The sequence below is a fragment of the Somniosus microcephalus genome, chromosome 31 (assembly GCF_052327205.1).
Source record: "Somniosus microcephalus isolate GS21.2 chromosome 31, FLI_Smic_1.0, whole genome shotgun sequence".
NCBI classification, from domain to species: Eukaryota; Metazoa; Chordata; class Chondrichthyes; order Squaliformes; family Somniosidae; genus Somniosus; species Somniosus microcephalus.
The window spans coordinates 36,052,930-36,068,284 of NC_141017.1; the positions used below are offsets into that span (position 1 = coordinate 36,052,930).

Below are 15,355 nucleotides of genomic sequence, written 5' to 3' on the forward strand. Positions count from 1 at the left end.
AGTTTGGAGCAGGACTGGCAGATACCTTACGGGACAAATTTGTCTGTGGACTCCTGAGTGAAGGAACCCAGAAGAGGTTACTCTCAGAGAAAGAGCTGACGCTAGATAAGGCTTTCAGCGTGGCAGTATCGTATGAAGCAGCAGCAAGGGGAGCTGCAGAAATACAACAAAAGCCACAGGAATACGGCACCCACGAAATGACACGGGGATTTGCAAAATGTTATCGCTGCGGCAGAACAAACTGATGTAAGAAAAAGGAGTCTTACCATCAAGTAACTTTAAAGTAAGCTTTAAGTAACTTATAAACACACTATATACAAGAGAGGTCTTTACCATGCCTCTGGTAGAAGCCTCTTACAATACTGAACAGACCAGTATTTATACCAGTCCAACAGGAAGTGACATGTGACAGGTGACAGGAAGTGAGGTATGTACACAGTTCATAGTTCACAGTTCACAGGAAGTGATGACATAACTTCCCGGAAGTTATTATTATTATCACATTCTTCCCTCCTGCAGGATTAGGAGGCTGTGGTCTACCTTTTGGTCCGCAGCCGCCGAACAAGGAAGAGTCGCACCCGTTTGGATTCCCGTCGTAGAGGGTCGCTGGTCCGCTTACATGCGGTTGGCCATTGGTCAGAGTCTGTGTGGCCTGGATTGCCCTGTGAAGGGTCGGGGAGATCATGGCTTCGAGTACGAGCCCCAATAGGTTCAAAGTCGGACTGCCTCTGTTCAGAGGGAGGTGCAGAGCTGGTCTGTGGCGGATCAGTACTTTCATGCACGGTACTGGGAGGGTCGCAACTTTGAGTACGGGGTTCTACCGGCACCAAGCTAGTTGGTGTCCGATCAGGATCCTGGAGAGGGGTACCCGATAGGTCCCAAGAGTTTCCTGGTGAAATGCCATCACCCGATGTCCCACTAGGTCCTGGTGGGCAGGGAGCCAGATCCCGTAATGATACGGTAGATTCTCGGCCGTCGGAATATCGTATGTTTGCATAGGTGGGGTTGGCATCGGTTAGTTCAACCTCGTCTACGAGAGGGTCATTTTTAGACGTCCGAACGTATCTTCGGAGTAATACAGGTCCAGGAGTAGTTAGCCATGACGGGAGTGATGTCCCATGAGATAAGCGACGCTGGAATCCAAAGAACCGCTCATGAGGTGTAGTATTTGTGGCTGTAGAAAGCAGGGACCGTATAGAGTGCAATGCATCCGGAAGCACTGTTTCCCATTGCTGGTCTGGTAGGCCCCGAGATCTTAAAGCGAGACGTACGGAATTCCAGATGATACCGTTATACCTCTCTACCTGCCCATTTCTGATGGGATGGTATGGTGTTGTTTTGCTTGTAGCAATTCCCCGTTCTGAGAGGTAGTCCTTGAGTTCCCTTGACATAAAGGATGGACCCCGATCTGAGTGAATATAAGCCGGCATGCCACAGAGGGAAAATACCTGCTCAAGGCAGCAGATTACTGTGGACGCCAGCATATTGGAGCAGGGGAAGGCAAACGGAAAACGTGAATATTCGTCGATCATGGCGAGCAAATATGTGTTCCGAGTTGAAGAGGGCACTGGGCCCTTAAAATCGATGTTAAGTCGTTGCATCGGTTGGGTTGCATGTATGAGTATACCATCTGAGGGGCGGAAGAACTGAGGTTTTAATTCCGCACAAAGCCGGCATTCTGAGCATATTTTCTTTACATCTCCAGTGGAAAAAGGGAGATTCCGTGATCGTACGAAATGTAGCATGCGCGTAATGCCAGGATGACACAATCCATTGTGGACATCCATGAGAGTAGAGGATGACATAGTGGAGCAGAATGCCCGTGTGAGGGTGTCTGGGGCCACATTCTCCTTGCCAGGCCGATAGAGAATGGTATAACCAAAAGAGGCCAGTTCCATCCTCCAAAGTTGTATTTTATTATTCTTAATTTTGGTTCGTTTTCGATTATCGAGCATGAAGGCGACTGATCGTTGGTCCGTGATCAATGTAAAGTGCTGGCGAGCTAGAAAATGGTTCCACTTCCGTACTGCCTCTATGATGGCTGTGGCTTCTTTCTCAACCGGAGGATAATGTAGCTCGGCACCTTGTAAGGTCCTGGACATAAGTGCTACAGGACGACCTTCCTGATTCAGAGTAGCCGAGATCGCCACCTCCGAGGCATCACATTCAACCACGAAAGGGAGATTCTCATCGATGGAGTGAAGAGCCGCTTTCTCCAACTGTTTTTTGAGAAGGTTAAAGGCTGCAACAGCCGCTGTTCCCAGTGGAAATGATCTAGCATGCAGCAAGGGTTGGATTTTGTCCGAAAAATGAGGAATCCATTTAGCGTAGTATGCAAACAGACCGAGAGCCCGACGTAAAGAAGCCGGATTCTTAGGTGACGGGAGCTCTTGGAGCGGGCGAAGTCTTTCTGGGTCTGGCTTAATGATACCATTGCCTACGCAGTAGCCAAGGATGTTGATGGTCGGTTGCGACTCAACAGATTTGGATTCATTCAGGGTCAAACTACGGCGATGGAGGGCATCCCGAAATTTTTGGAGGTTGGCGTCGTGTTCCTGTTGATCGTGACCTGCAATGGTAATGTTATCAAGATAAGGAAAAGTGTCCCTTAGGTTTTCCTGCTTAACCAGGCCATCCATTGCCCATTGGAAGACAGCCACTCCATTAGTAACCCCGAATGGGAGGCGACGAAATTGGTACAGCCGTCCATTAGCCTCAAAGGCCGTGTACTGCTTATCTGAGACCTTCAAGGGTACCTGATGATAGGCACTTTTTAAATCGTAAGTTGAGAACACTTTGTATTCAGCCAGTTTATTAACCATATCATCAATGCGTGGCAATGGGTAGGAGTCCAAGTCGGTATATTGATTGATGGTTTGCGAATAATCGATGCATAGTCGCTGTTTGTGAGGTTTTAGAGGGTTCTTGACAATGACGACTTGAGCCCGCCAGGGCGACGAACATGGTTCGATGATATCCTCTGCTAGAAGTCGAGAGATTTCAGCCGCAATAAAAGATTGGTCTTCCTGATTAAAGCGCCGCGATTTCGTTATTATTGGTTTGCATCGAGGCGGAATACTGGCAAATAATGAGGGTTCATCAAGTGAAGCTGCTGACAATGCACAAAACGGTAATTTAGACGATATATTAGAAATAGTAAGTCCGGGTTTGGATCCACCAAACTCAATGGTGAGTTTCTTATGCTGTCTTTGGAAGTCCAGCCCTAAGAGGAGATCACTACATAAGTCCTTGAGCACCGAAAGTCGGGTGGAGGGATACATACGACCATGAAGTGTCATATCAACAACACAAAAGCCGGAGATTCTGGTATTAAGTGATGACTGAGCCATCGCAATTGCCTGGTCCGATGGGAAGACATGTAGTTTCAATTTCGCAACAATCTGTTCCTTAATGAAACTATCAGTACTTCCTGAGTCAATTAAGGCATCTATGGTATGCCCTTTAATTGAAATTTTTGTGGCTGCATGAGACAGGTTCTGTGGGCAAGCAGCTGTAATTGGTGTCGTTGCACAGAGAGTGGCTAAAGCTCTCGGTGTGCTTCTTTGGGAGAGAGCTCGAGAGGAAGCTTGATAGGTCCTAGCTGGAGCATCTTGATAGGCCCTAATTGGGGCAGTTCGGTAGGCCTTAGCTGGATTGGCCCTCGTAGAGGCCCTTGATAGGCAAACTTTAGCAAAGTGTCCTTTTTTTTTGCAATAACTGCAGATTGCATTGTGAGCAGGGCAGGTTTTCCTAGGGTGAAAAGCATCTCCACAAAAGAAGCATTCCTTCCTAGATTGCCAAGAGGCTGCTAAAGTGGGGTCATCCTCCTCTTCTTCATCAGAATTATCAGAATTAGATTCCCCCATGATAGGGTTCACCTGAGACCGCTTGAATTGTCTGGTTGCAGCTACAGCAGCAGATCGAGATCTGGGCAGCTGATAGAGGTCTGCATTTCTCTTTGCCAAATCCAGAGAACAAGCTAGGTCAAAAGCTTTTTGTAGCTCAAGTGTTTTACTTTCTAGTAGACGCTGGCGTATAAATGGAGAAGCAATCCCGCAGATGAAAGCATCATGAATCATTTCTTTGCGGTACAGCTCAGCTGACGCTGCCTGAAAGTTACAATCTATGCTGAGCCTGTGAAGTTCTTGCAGGAATTCGTTAATTGGTTCCCCTGGCCCTTGTTGGGCTGTGGCCAGTAGATGTCTAGCATAGACCTCATTTGGGGTCTTGGCATACAGTTTCTTAAGTGCCCGAATCACCTCATCGTAATTATCTCATTCATCAACATATTCGAACACTTTTGGGGTCACATAATTGATAAGTATCCTCAATCTAGCAGGAGCATCCACTTTACATTCATCCAGAAAATTCTCAAAAGTACGGTACCAATGCTTCCATACCCTGCCAGCTGCTGGTGTATTCGGGTCCAAGTCCAGACGAATAGGTCTAAGGATTCTCTCCATGATGGGTGGTTCCCTGGATCCTTAACTCCGAGTTTGTCTGAAGGTCTAGTATTTGTCAGTGTAAATACTAAGTTACTTAAATTGATGTAAGAAAAAGGAGTCTTACCATCAAGTAACTTTAAAGTAAGCTTTAAGTAACTTATAAACACACTATATACAAGAGAGGTCTTTACCATGCCTCTGGTAGAAGCCTCTTACAATACTGAACAGACCAGTATTTATACCAGTCCAACAGGAAGTGACATATGACAGGAAGTGAGGTATGTACACAGTTCATAGTTCACAGTTCACAGGAAGTGATGACATAACTTCCCGGAAGTTATTATTACTATCACACAAACCATGACCAGAAGGACTGCTGGTCCAAGGACAAAATATGCAGGCAATGCGGAAAGATGGGACACATTGCACAAGTTTGCAGGTCTGGGAAGAAGACCAACGACAACAAAAAGGCTACTAAGGAACCGTACAGGAAAGTACAAAAGATGACGGACAGTAGTTCCGAAGACCAGATGAGCGATAGTGAATCCGGGAACAAGAGACTAAGCTGTCTCAAACTTCACAACGTAATCGCAAAAGAGGATCACCGAACCATTTGGGTCACCCTCACGATAGCAGGGTCCCAAGTCAAAATAGAATTGGATACAGGATCAGCTCTAACCGTCATGAATCGACGAGACTACGAGCGGCTATTCTCACACATACCCTTGAGAGAGACATCCATTGTCTTGAGGACGTATATGGGGCAAAAAGTATACCCCAGAGGAAAAATAAGGGTGCCTGTCGAATACAACGGCAAGAAAATACAGAAATTGTATCTCTACATTCTGCAAGATGGTGGACCACCGTTATTGGGATGTGAATGGATCAGAAAGATAAGTTTAGACTGGCACTCCATTCAGGCACTGACGGTGGCTGGTAAAAAGGATGACGACGTCACTCCTGGACGATTGTCAACAATCTTAGCTGACGCCAAAGAGGTATTTCAACAAGAACTGGGCACTCTTAAAGGCGTAACTGCCTCGATAAAAATAGAGGAGAATGCAATTCCCAAGTTTTTCAAAGCAAGACCGGTACCATATGCAATTCGCCCAGCCGTTGAGGCAGAACTGGAGAATCTGGAGAAGGCAGGCGTGTTATCTAAGGTAGACTGGAGCGAGTGGGCGACACCCATCATTCCTGTCATGAAGAAAACATTAAACAATAAGTCTGAGGAGCCAAGGAAGGTTCGCATCTGTGGGGACTTCAAGGTAACGGTGAACCCAGTCCTTCACACAGTACAATATCCTCTTCCAAGGATAGAAGATATCTTCGCCTCACTATCTGGAGGGAAGCGTTTTACAAAAATTGACCTAGCACAAGCATATTTGCAGATGGAGGTTGAAGAATCCTCTAGGAAGTATCTCACGATAAACACTCACAAAGGTCTTTACCAGTATAATCGACTGGTATTTGGAGTAGCATCAGCTCCGGCGATATGGCAAAGAGCGATGGAACAAGTCCTGCAAGGGATTCCGGGGACTCAGTGTTACTTGGACGACATCCTAGTGACAGGTGAAGATGACAGTGAACACCTTGCCAACCTAGAGCAGGTGCTCACTAGACTACGTGAACATGGGCTACGAGCCAATAGCCCTAAGTGCGAGTTTTTTAAGAAACAGATATCGTATTGTGGCCACGTGATTGATGAAGAGGGGTTGCATAAGTCCCCTGACAAAATTGAAGCGGTAGTTAAGGCTCCAGCGCCTGAAAATGTGTCGCAACTGAGGTCATTCCTCGGATTGGTGAATTACAACCATAAGTTTTTGCCGAATTTGTCCACAATTCTGCATCCACTGAACGCCCTACTACGAACGGGAGTAGCATGGAAATGGAGCGATGAATGTAAGCCGGCCTTTCAGAAGAGTAAGGACCTAATCACTTCAAGAGAAGTATTGGCTCACTACAACCCATCACTACCGATAAGACTGGCGTGTGATGCGTCTCCCTACGGTGTTGGGGCGGTACTGTCACATAAATTCCTTGATGGTTCAGAGAGGCCGATAGCTTTTGCGTCACGCTCGTTAACTTCAGCCGAGCGTAACTACGCCCAGATTGACAGAGAGGCCCTCAGCCTGGTGTGGGGGGTGAAGAAGTTCAATCACTACCTGCACGGTCAGAAATTTACTCTACTAACTGATCATCAACCTCTCGTCTCCATTTTCAACCCTCAGAAGGGCGTACCGATAATGACGGCACAACGGCTACAGAGGTGGTCCCTTTTCCTAGGGGCACACCAATATGACATTGAGTACAAAGGAACTAAACAGCATGGGAATGCTGATGGATTGTCGCGCCTACCGTTGCCGACGGTGGAAGAAGAACTGGCAGTGGATCCAGTGGAGTTATTCCACTCGACTATAGTCGAATGTCTCCCTGTGATGAATGCAAACATAGAAAAGGAAACACGAAATGACCCGACACTCTCCTGGGTCCATGATTTAACGGTGAAGGGATGGCCAGCACATGGCGAACCACTGCTGCCAGCATTCTCGCCGAGAAGAGAACAGCTGTCAGTGTGCAGAGGAACCTTGATGTGTGGATCCAGAGTAGTAATTCCACCCAAATTGAAGGATAGAGTGCTCAATGAGCTTCATGAGGGTCATCTGGGTGGGATAAAAATGAAGAACTTAGCCAGAGCGTTTGTGTGGTGGCCGGGAATCGATAGAGAAATCGAAGAGATGACCAAGAGCTGTACAAGATGCCAGAAGGTCCAAAACGCCCCACCACAAGCCCCTCTACATCCATGGGAGTGGCCCTCATCTCCATGGCAAAGGGTGCACATTGATTTTGCTGGTCCCTTTATGGACTCGATGTTTTTAATTGCGGTGGATGCACATTCAAAGTGGCCAGAGGTAATAAAAATGTCCTCAACCACCACAGAAAAAACTATCACAGTCTTACGAACCATATTTGCCAGGAATGGGCTGCCTGAACAGATTTGCTCTGACAATGGACCACAGTTTGTGTCTGAAGAGTTCCGGAGGCTCTTAAAGAACAATGGTGTTAAGCATTACACATCCGCCCCATATTATCCAGCCACTAATGGATTGGCCGAGAGGTTTGTTCAAACATTCAAGAAGGCTATCAAGGCAATGTGTAATGAAGATATACCCCTACAACACAAGGTGGATAACTTCTTGTTTGCCTACCGGAATGCGACACATGCGGTTACCAACCAAACTCCAGCCATGATGTTCTTCAATCGAAGACTACGATGCCGCTTGGATTTGGTTAAGCCAAACATCAGAAGAGATGTGGAGAACAGACAGTTTCAGAATATGAATGAAAGGCCGACCAGGAGTTTTAAGATAGGTCAACCAGTTTTGGCCCGGGACTACCGCACAGAGAAATGGCAGCCAGGAACGATCTGTACACGGCAAGGACCTCTAATGTATACCGTGGACGTTGGAGAGAGCCTTGTAAGACGCCATGCTGACCAGATTCTAGAGTCACTGGAAAACATCAACTCCACACCACGATCTGATACACCTGGCGATGAAACCGAAGTACCAATTGCATCTACCGCAGAATCGGTGATATTGGAAGCAGACGAACCAAACAACGACATTGATCCCGACTCAACCTTGCCAGAAGAACCTGATATCCCAAAGAGGCGTCATCCAGACAGAATCAGGAAGCCTCCTCAAAGACTGAACTTATAATTGCTTAACTTCAACCAATGTATCTAGCAACCGTAATTGTAATTAGTTATTATTTAGTTGTTAAATGAATGTTATGTACTGTTTATCTAAAAGGGGAGGAATTGTTGTGTATGTACCTTTAAGGGAATAACTGGTCTCAGACTGCAGTACCGGCAGTGACCACCCCTGTATAAAAGGCCCTAGCAGGCTTCTGTAGTTTCAGTTTCCAGGTTGTCTCCATTCAGTAAAGACTTGTTATAATCAACTCCTGCAGTCCGTGTCTCAATTATACACAGACATAATAAGACTAAAACTAGAGGCCGTGAATATAAGATAGTCACCAAGAAATCCAATAGCGAATTCTGGAGAAACTTCTTTAACCAGAGAGTGGTGAGAATCTGGAACTCGCTGCCACAGGGAGTGGTTGAGGCGAATAGCACTGATGCATTTAAGGGGAAGCTCGATAAACACACGAGGGAGAAAGGAATAGAAGGATATGCTGATAGGGTGAGATGAAGAGGGGCGGGAGGAGACTGGTGTGGAGCAGAAACACTGGCATGGACCAGTTGGGCCGAATGGCCTGTTACTGTGCTGTAGATTCTATGCGATTCTGTGCAGCACAATTTAACCCAAAACCTCCAACTTGATGCAACCCCTGTATAGGAGGAGTCCTTCCCTGGCCTGTAGTGCCTAATATTAATTTCCTCTTTTTTGATGAATGTTTTTCCCCCAGCTGTGGAGATGTGTGAGAGTAGAGTTGACAATATCTTGCACAAGCATTTGTTCGATGTGAAGCAGCCTAACCCTGCCTGTGTTCCCGTGTTACTCTGCAGATCATGTTCTGCACTCTGAACACCCACAAAGTGGACATGGACAAACTGCTGGGCGGGCAGATCGGCCTCGAAGATTTCATCTTTGCTCACATCAAAGGGCAGAAGAAAGAAGTGGAGATCTACAAGTCGGAAGATGCTTTGGGGCTGACCATCACTGACAATGGCGCAGGCTACGCATTTATAAAGGTAGGTCTTGGAGGGTGGGAGCGGCGTCTTTGAGTGAAGTAGTGGGGTTAGTACACTGTCCTCTCGTCTCTTAAGGTCTCGCATTGGAACCCAGCCCAGAGCGATCAAAGGAGCTGTGTGTGTGAAACTCATCGACTATGAGTTGTGTGTGAGATGATTTTGGACATTTGGCTGCGAGTGTTTAGTGTAAAAGTGCCCATTGTACAGCATCAATGCAGGCCCCAGGGATTTTCTTGTATCAGACATTTTGTATGATTGTTACTGCTGTTTGGTGTGGAGATGCGAGTGTTGGACTGGGGTGGACAAGTGTAAGAAGTCACACAACACCAGGTTATAGTCCAACAGCTTTATTTGAAATCACAAGCTTTCGGAGCGCCGCTCCTTCTTCAGGTGAAGTGGAGAAATGCATAAAGACACAGCATATATAGTCAGAGAATCATGTCAGATGTTTACAGGTAATCTTTCTAACTGCCATTTATCACACCTCGGCAGAGAGATAATCACAGCAATCAAAGGTGTGAATGGTGTCCAAACAGGTCAGTCAGGAAAACATTACATCAAAGAACAATGAGGTGGGGTCACAAGGGGTCAAATGTTGCAGATGCTGGGGTCTGTATGAAAAACAAAAAAACAGACAAAAAACATTTTTTTTGCTGGAAATCACAGCAGGTCCAGCCGCATCTGTGTAGAGAGAACAAGCCAACGACGACTCGAGTCTGGATGACCCTACATCAGGTAGGGTTACATGTAGTGTGACATGAACCCAAGATCCCGGTTGAGGCCGTCCTCATGGGTGCGGAACTTGGCTATCAGTTTCTGCTCGCCGATTTTGCGTTGTCGTGTGTCTCGAAGGCCGCCTTGGAGAATGCTTACCCGAAGATCGGAGGCTGAATGTCCTTGACTGCTGAAGTGTTCCCCGACTGGGAGGGAACGCTCCTGCCTGGCGATTGTTGCGCGGTGTCCGTTCATCCGTTGTCGCAGTGTCTGCATGGTCTCGCCGATGTACCATGCTGTTTGACCAGCAGCCTGTTTGGCCCAGTGGTAGGGGCGTGGTGCAGTTGGACCTAGAAGCACAGACACACCTGTGAGTTTCAATTTAACGATGGAAAAGACATTTACTTTGGACAATGAACGGCTCGATAGGTGATTTAACCTTGGACAATGAGACTTCATCTTTTAATGGGTTTCGATGGATCTTCAATTGGATAAGACAACGATGCCAGTTTCGCTGGAACAATGGACTTCCTGGCCTCAATGATAAACACTTTAACCTTGGGCAAAACACATCAGCAGTAAGACTAAATCACATCAAATATGTACCACAGGGAGGGGGAGACAAGAGAAGGAATTGTCTTCCATCCCCCAGCCCTGTACATGTCCTGTGGTTTGGATTACTGGGTGTGGATTGGAATACAAGAGTTGGGGGAAGGCCCAGACTCGAAAAGGCAGGAACCAGACAAAGAAGGGTGATTTAATAGACATCACTGCAATACACAGACCTTAATGAACTTTTAGGGTATACAGAGAAGGCAGCTTTGGCCATCTCTCTCTCTCTCTCTCTCTCTCGCCTTCGCGTGCCCTCATCTCTGAACCAAGAACCGAGCACTCCGTCCGAGACAGAGAGAAGAAACCACCATGAGCGACAAGAGCCTCGCCTTGCTCTTCGCCTGTAGGAACGAACTTCGAAACTGGGACTTGGACACTGCCTCGGCAACACGGAACCAGGAGACACGCTCTACACAGGGAAGCAGTGAGCAAGAAAACGGACAATCGGGGTGAGCATTGTCCAAGCTCACGCATCCTTAAGACCACCGGCACTGTGTGAGGGGGTGTTGTGTGTCCCAACCAATCCAAAGGGGTTTAGTGGGGAGGTTCTGTGTGTATTATATAGTGTATATATTCCGGGGTTTGTGGGACAAGTCCATGTTATACTCAGTATTGAAATACAGTGTGATTTTAGGCATCTTAATATGAGACAGGGGTCTGTTTGATGGGCCAAGTTGTATTGTTGTACTGTTTCTTTTATGCCACCAGGCATTCTGCATACTGGAGGCGGGTGTGTGTGTTAACCTTATTAAACACCGTACGGTTGAGTCCGAAAGGCTTGTCTGTGTCCCAATCCTGTTCACCAATCCTGCTCCCTCAGTACTGCCCCTCCGACAATGCGGCGCTCCTTCAGTACTGCCCCTCCTTCAGGACTGCCCCTCCGACAGTGCGGCGCTCCCTCAGTACTGCCCCTCCGACAGTGCAGCGCTCCCTCAGTACTGCCCCTCCGACAGTGCAGCACTCCCTCAGTACTGCCCCTCCGACAGTGCGGCGCTCCTTCAGTACTGCCCCTCCTTCAGTACTGCCCCTCCGACAGTGCGGCGCTCCCTCAGTACTGCCCCTCCAACAGTGCAGCGCTCCCTCAGTACTGCCCCTCCGACAGTGCAGCGCTCCTTCAGTACTGCCCCTCCGACAGTGCGGCGCTCCCTCAGTACTGCCCCTCCGACACTCCCTCAGCACTGCCCCTCCAACAGTGAGGCGCTCACTCAGCGCCTTCCACGACCACCGGACGTCCCAAAGCGCTTTACAGCCAATGGAGTACCTTTCTTGGAGTGTAGTCACTGTTGTAATGTGGGGAACGCAGCAGCCAATTTGCGCACAGCAAGCTCCCACAAGCAGCAATGTGATAATGACCAGATAATCTGTTTTAGTGATGTTGGTTGAGGGATAAACATTGGCCAGGACACCGGGGAGAACTCCTCCCTGCTCTTCATCGAAATAGTGTCCGTGGGATCTTTTACATCCACCTGAGAGAGCAGACAGGCCTCGGTTTAATGTTTCATCTGAAAGACGGCCCCTCCGACAGTGCAGCACTCCCTCAGTACTGCCCCTCCGACAGTGCAGCGCTCCCTCAGTACTGCCCCTCCGACAGTGCGGCGCTCCCTCAGTACTGCCCCTCCAACAGTGCGACGCTTCCTCAGTACTGCCCCTCCGACAGTGCAGAGCTCCCTCAGTACTGCCCCTCCGACAGTGCAGCACTCCCTCAGTACTGCCCCTCCGACAGTGCGCCGCTCCTTCAGCACTGCCCCTCCTTCAGTACTGCCCCTCCGACAGTGCGGCGCTCCCTCAGTACTGCCCCTCCGACAGTGCGACGCTCCCTCAGTACTGCCCCTCCGACAGTGCGACGCTTCCTCAGTACTGCCCCTCCGACAGTGCAGAGCTCCCTCAGTACTGCCCATCCGACAGTGCAGCACTCCCTCAGTACTGCCCCTCCGACAGTGCGGCGCTCCTTCAGTACTGCCCCTCCTTCAGTACTGCCCCTCCGACAGTGCGGCGCTCCCTCAGTACTGCCCCTCCGACAGTGCGACGCTTCCTCAGTACTGCCCCTCCGACAGTGCAGAGCTCCCTCAGTACTGCCCCTCCGACAGTGCAGCACTCCCTCAGTACTGCCCCTCCGACAGTGTGGCGCTCCTTCAGTACTGCCCCTCCTTCAGTTCTGCCCCTCCGACAGTGCGGCGCTCCCTCACTACTGCCCCTCCGACAGTGCGGCGCTCCCTCAGTACTGCCCCTCCGACAGTGCAGCGCTCCCTCGGTACTGCCCCTCCGACAGTGCGGCACTCCCTCAGTACTGCCCCTCCGACAGTGCAGCGCTCCCTCAGTACTGCCCCTCCGACAGTGCAGCGCTCCCTCAGTACTGCCCCTCCGACAGTGCAGCGCTCCCTCAGTACTGCCCCTCCGACAGTGCAGCGCTCCCTCAGTACTGCCCCTCCGACAGTGCAACGCTCCCTCAGTACTGCCCCTCCGACAGTGCAGCGCTCCCTCGGTACTGCCCCTCCGACAGTGCAGCGCTCCCTCAGTACTGCCCGTCCGACAGTGCAGCACTCCCTCAGTACTGCCCCTCCGACAGTGTGGCGCTCCTTCAGTACTGCCCCTCCTTCTGTACTGCCCCTCCGACAGTGCGGCGCTCCCTCAGTACTGCCCCTCCGACAGTGCGGCGCTCCCTCAGTACTGCCCCTCCGACAGTGCGGCGCTCCCTCAGTACTGCCCCTCCGACAGTGCGGCGCTCCCTCAGTACTGCCCCTCCGACAGTGCGGCACTCCCTCAGTACTGCCCCTCCGCCAGTGCAGCGCTCCCTCAGTACTGCCCCTCCGACAGTGCGGCGCTCCCTCAGTACTGCCCCTCCGACAGTGCGGCACTCCCTCAGTACTGCCCCTCCGACAGTGCAGCGCTCCCTCAGTACTGCCCCTGCGACAGTGCAGTGCTCCCTCAGTACTGCCCCTCCGACAGAGCAGCGCTCACTCAGTACTGCCCCTCCGACAGTGCAGCGCTCCCTCAGTACTGCCCCTCCAACAGTGCAGCGCTCCCTCAGTACTGCCCCTCCGACAGTGCAGTGCTCCCTCAGTACTGCCCCTCCGACAGTGCGGCGCTCCCTCAGTACTGCCCCTCCGACAGTGCAGCGCTCCCTCAGTACTGCCCCTCCGACAGAGCAGCGCTCCCTCAGTACTGCCCCTCCGACAGTGCAGCGCTCCCTCAGTACTGCCCCTCCGACAGTGCAGTGCTCCCTCAGTACTGCCCCTCTGACAGTGCGGCGCTCCCTCAGCACTGCACTGGGAGTGTCGGCCTGGATTTTTGTGTTCAAGTCTCTGGAGCGGGACTTGAACTCACGACCTTCTGACTCAGAGGCGAGGGTGCTGCCCACTGAGCCACGGCTGACACTTATAAACTGACAATCAAATATCTAAAAATATTTTGCCTAATTGTTACTGAAAATGCAGTTCCCTAGAACTCAGCAGCAGCAATGATTGGGAAACTTCTCTCACCCCTCTTTATAGTTTCGGTTTACTTCGGTGCCAATTTTTTATCCAAACTGTTTGACATACAATAAATCTGGGACGTTCCACTGTGGGAACCACTGAGTGTTTACTATAACAGAATAACTCTGAAATTACACCGTGAAACACTACCGTACAAACCTTTAATGCTGTCTACTGAAATTCCGTTCAGTGTTATTCTGGCCTCTTGCGCATCCCCTGATTTTCATCGCTCCACCATTGGCGGCCGTGCCTTCAGCTGCCGAGGCCCTAAACCGCTCCACCTCGCTACCTCTCTTTCCTCCTTTAAGACGCTCCTTAAAACCTACCTCTTTGACCAAGGAATGTAAGAGGTATGATCAGTAAGTTCGCAGGTGACATGAAAATTGGTGGAGTGGTAAATAGCGAGGAGGGAAGCCTCAGGCTACAGGACGATATAGACGGGTTGGTCAGATGGGCAGAACAGTGGCAAATGGAATTTAACCCTGAAAAGTGTGGGGTGATTCATTTTGGGAGGACTTACAAGGCAAGGGAATAGACAATGAATGGTAGGACCCTAGGAAGGACAGAGGATCAGAGGGACCTTGGTGTGCATGTACATAGATCGCTGAAGGCAGCAGGACAGATAGATAAGGTGGTTAAAAAGGCATATGGGATACTTGCCTTCATTAGCTGAGGCATAGAATATAAGAGCAGGGAGGTTATGATGGAGCTGTACAAAACGCTAGTTAGGCCACAGCTGGAATACTGTGCGCAGTTCTGGTCGCCACACTATAGGCGGGATGTGATTGCATTGGAGAGGGTGCAGAGGAGATTCACCAGGATGTTACCTGGGCTGGAGCGCTTCAGCTATGAAGAGAGACTGGACAGGCTGGGTTTGTTTTCCTTAGAGCAGAGAAGTCTGAGGGGAGACCTGATTGAGGTGTACAAAATTATAAGGGGCATAGATAGGGTAGATAGAAAGGAACTTTTCCCCTTAGTAGAGGGGTCAATAACCAGGGGGCATAGTTTCAAGGTAAGGGGCAGGAGGTTTAGAGGGGATTTGAGGAAAAATATTTTCACCCAGAGGGTGGTTGGAATCTGGAACTCACTGCCTGAAAGGGTGGTAGAGGCAGGAACCCTCACAACATTCAAGAAGCATTTCAATGAGCACTTGAAACGCCATAGCATACAAGGCGACGGACCAAGTGCTGGAAAATGGGATTAGAATAGACAGGGCTTGATGGCCGGCGCGGACACGATGGGCCAAAGGGCCTCTTTCTGTGCTGTATAACTCTATGACTCTTTGACTCTAAGCTTTTGGTCATCTGCCCTAATGTCCTAATCTCCTTATGTGGCTCGGTGTCAAATAATCGCTCCTGTGAAGCACCTTGAGATGTTTTACTATGTTAAAG

At 49.6% G+C, this 15,355-nt stretch overlaps 1 protein-coding gene across 2 annotated transcripts in view; it reads right to left on the reverse strand.

Annotated features, from left to right (window-relative positions):
• Positions 1–9,635: 9,635 nt before the first annotated feature.
• The window catches only part of LOC147097739 (PDZ domain-containing protein GIPC1-like), a 101,202-nt gene continuing 95,482 nt past the window's right edge, over positions 9,636–15,355 (reverse strand). Inside the window, exon 6 of one of the 2 annotated variants that reach the window (XM_085971791.1) lies at positions 9,636–10,229. In XM_085971791.1, the coding sequence (XP_085827917.1) occupies positions 9,907–10,229 (323 nt within the window). In that variant the 3' untranslated portion in view covers positions 9,636–9,906. The remainder of the gene's footprint in view (positions 10,230–15,355) is intronic. The other variant, XM_085971787.1, reaches the window with a different exon arrangement.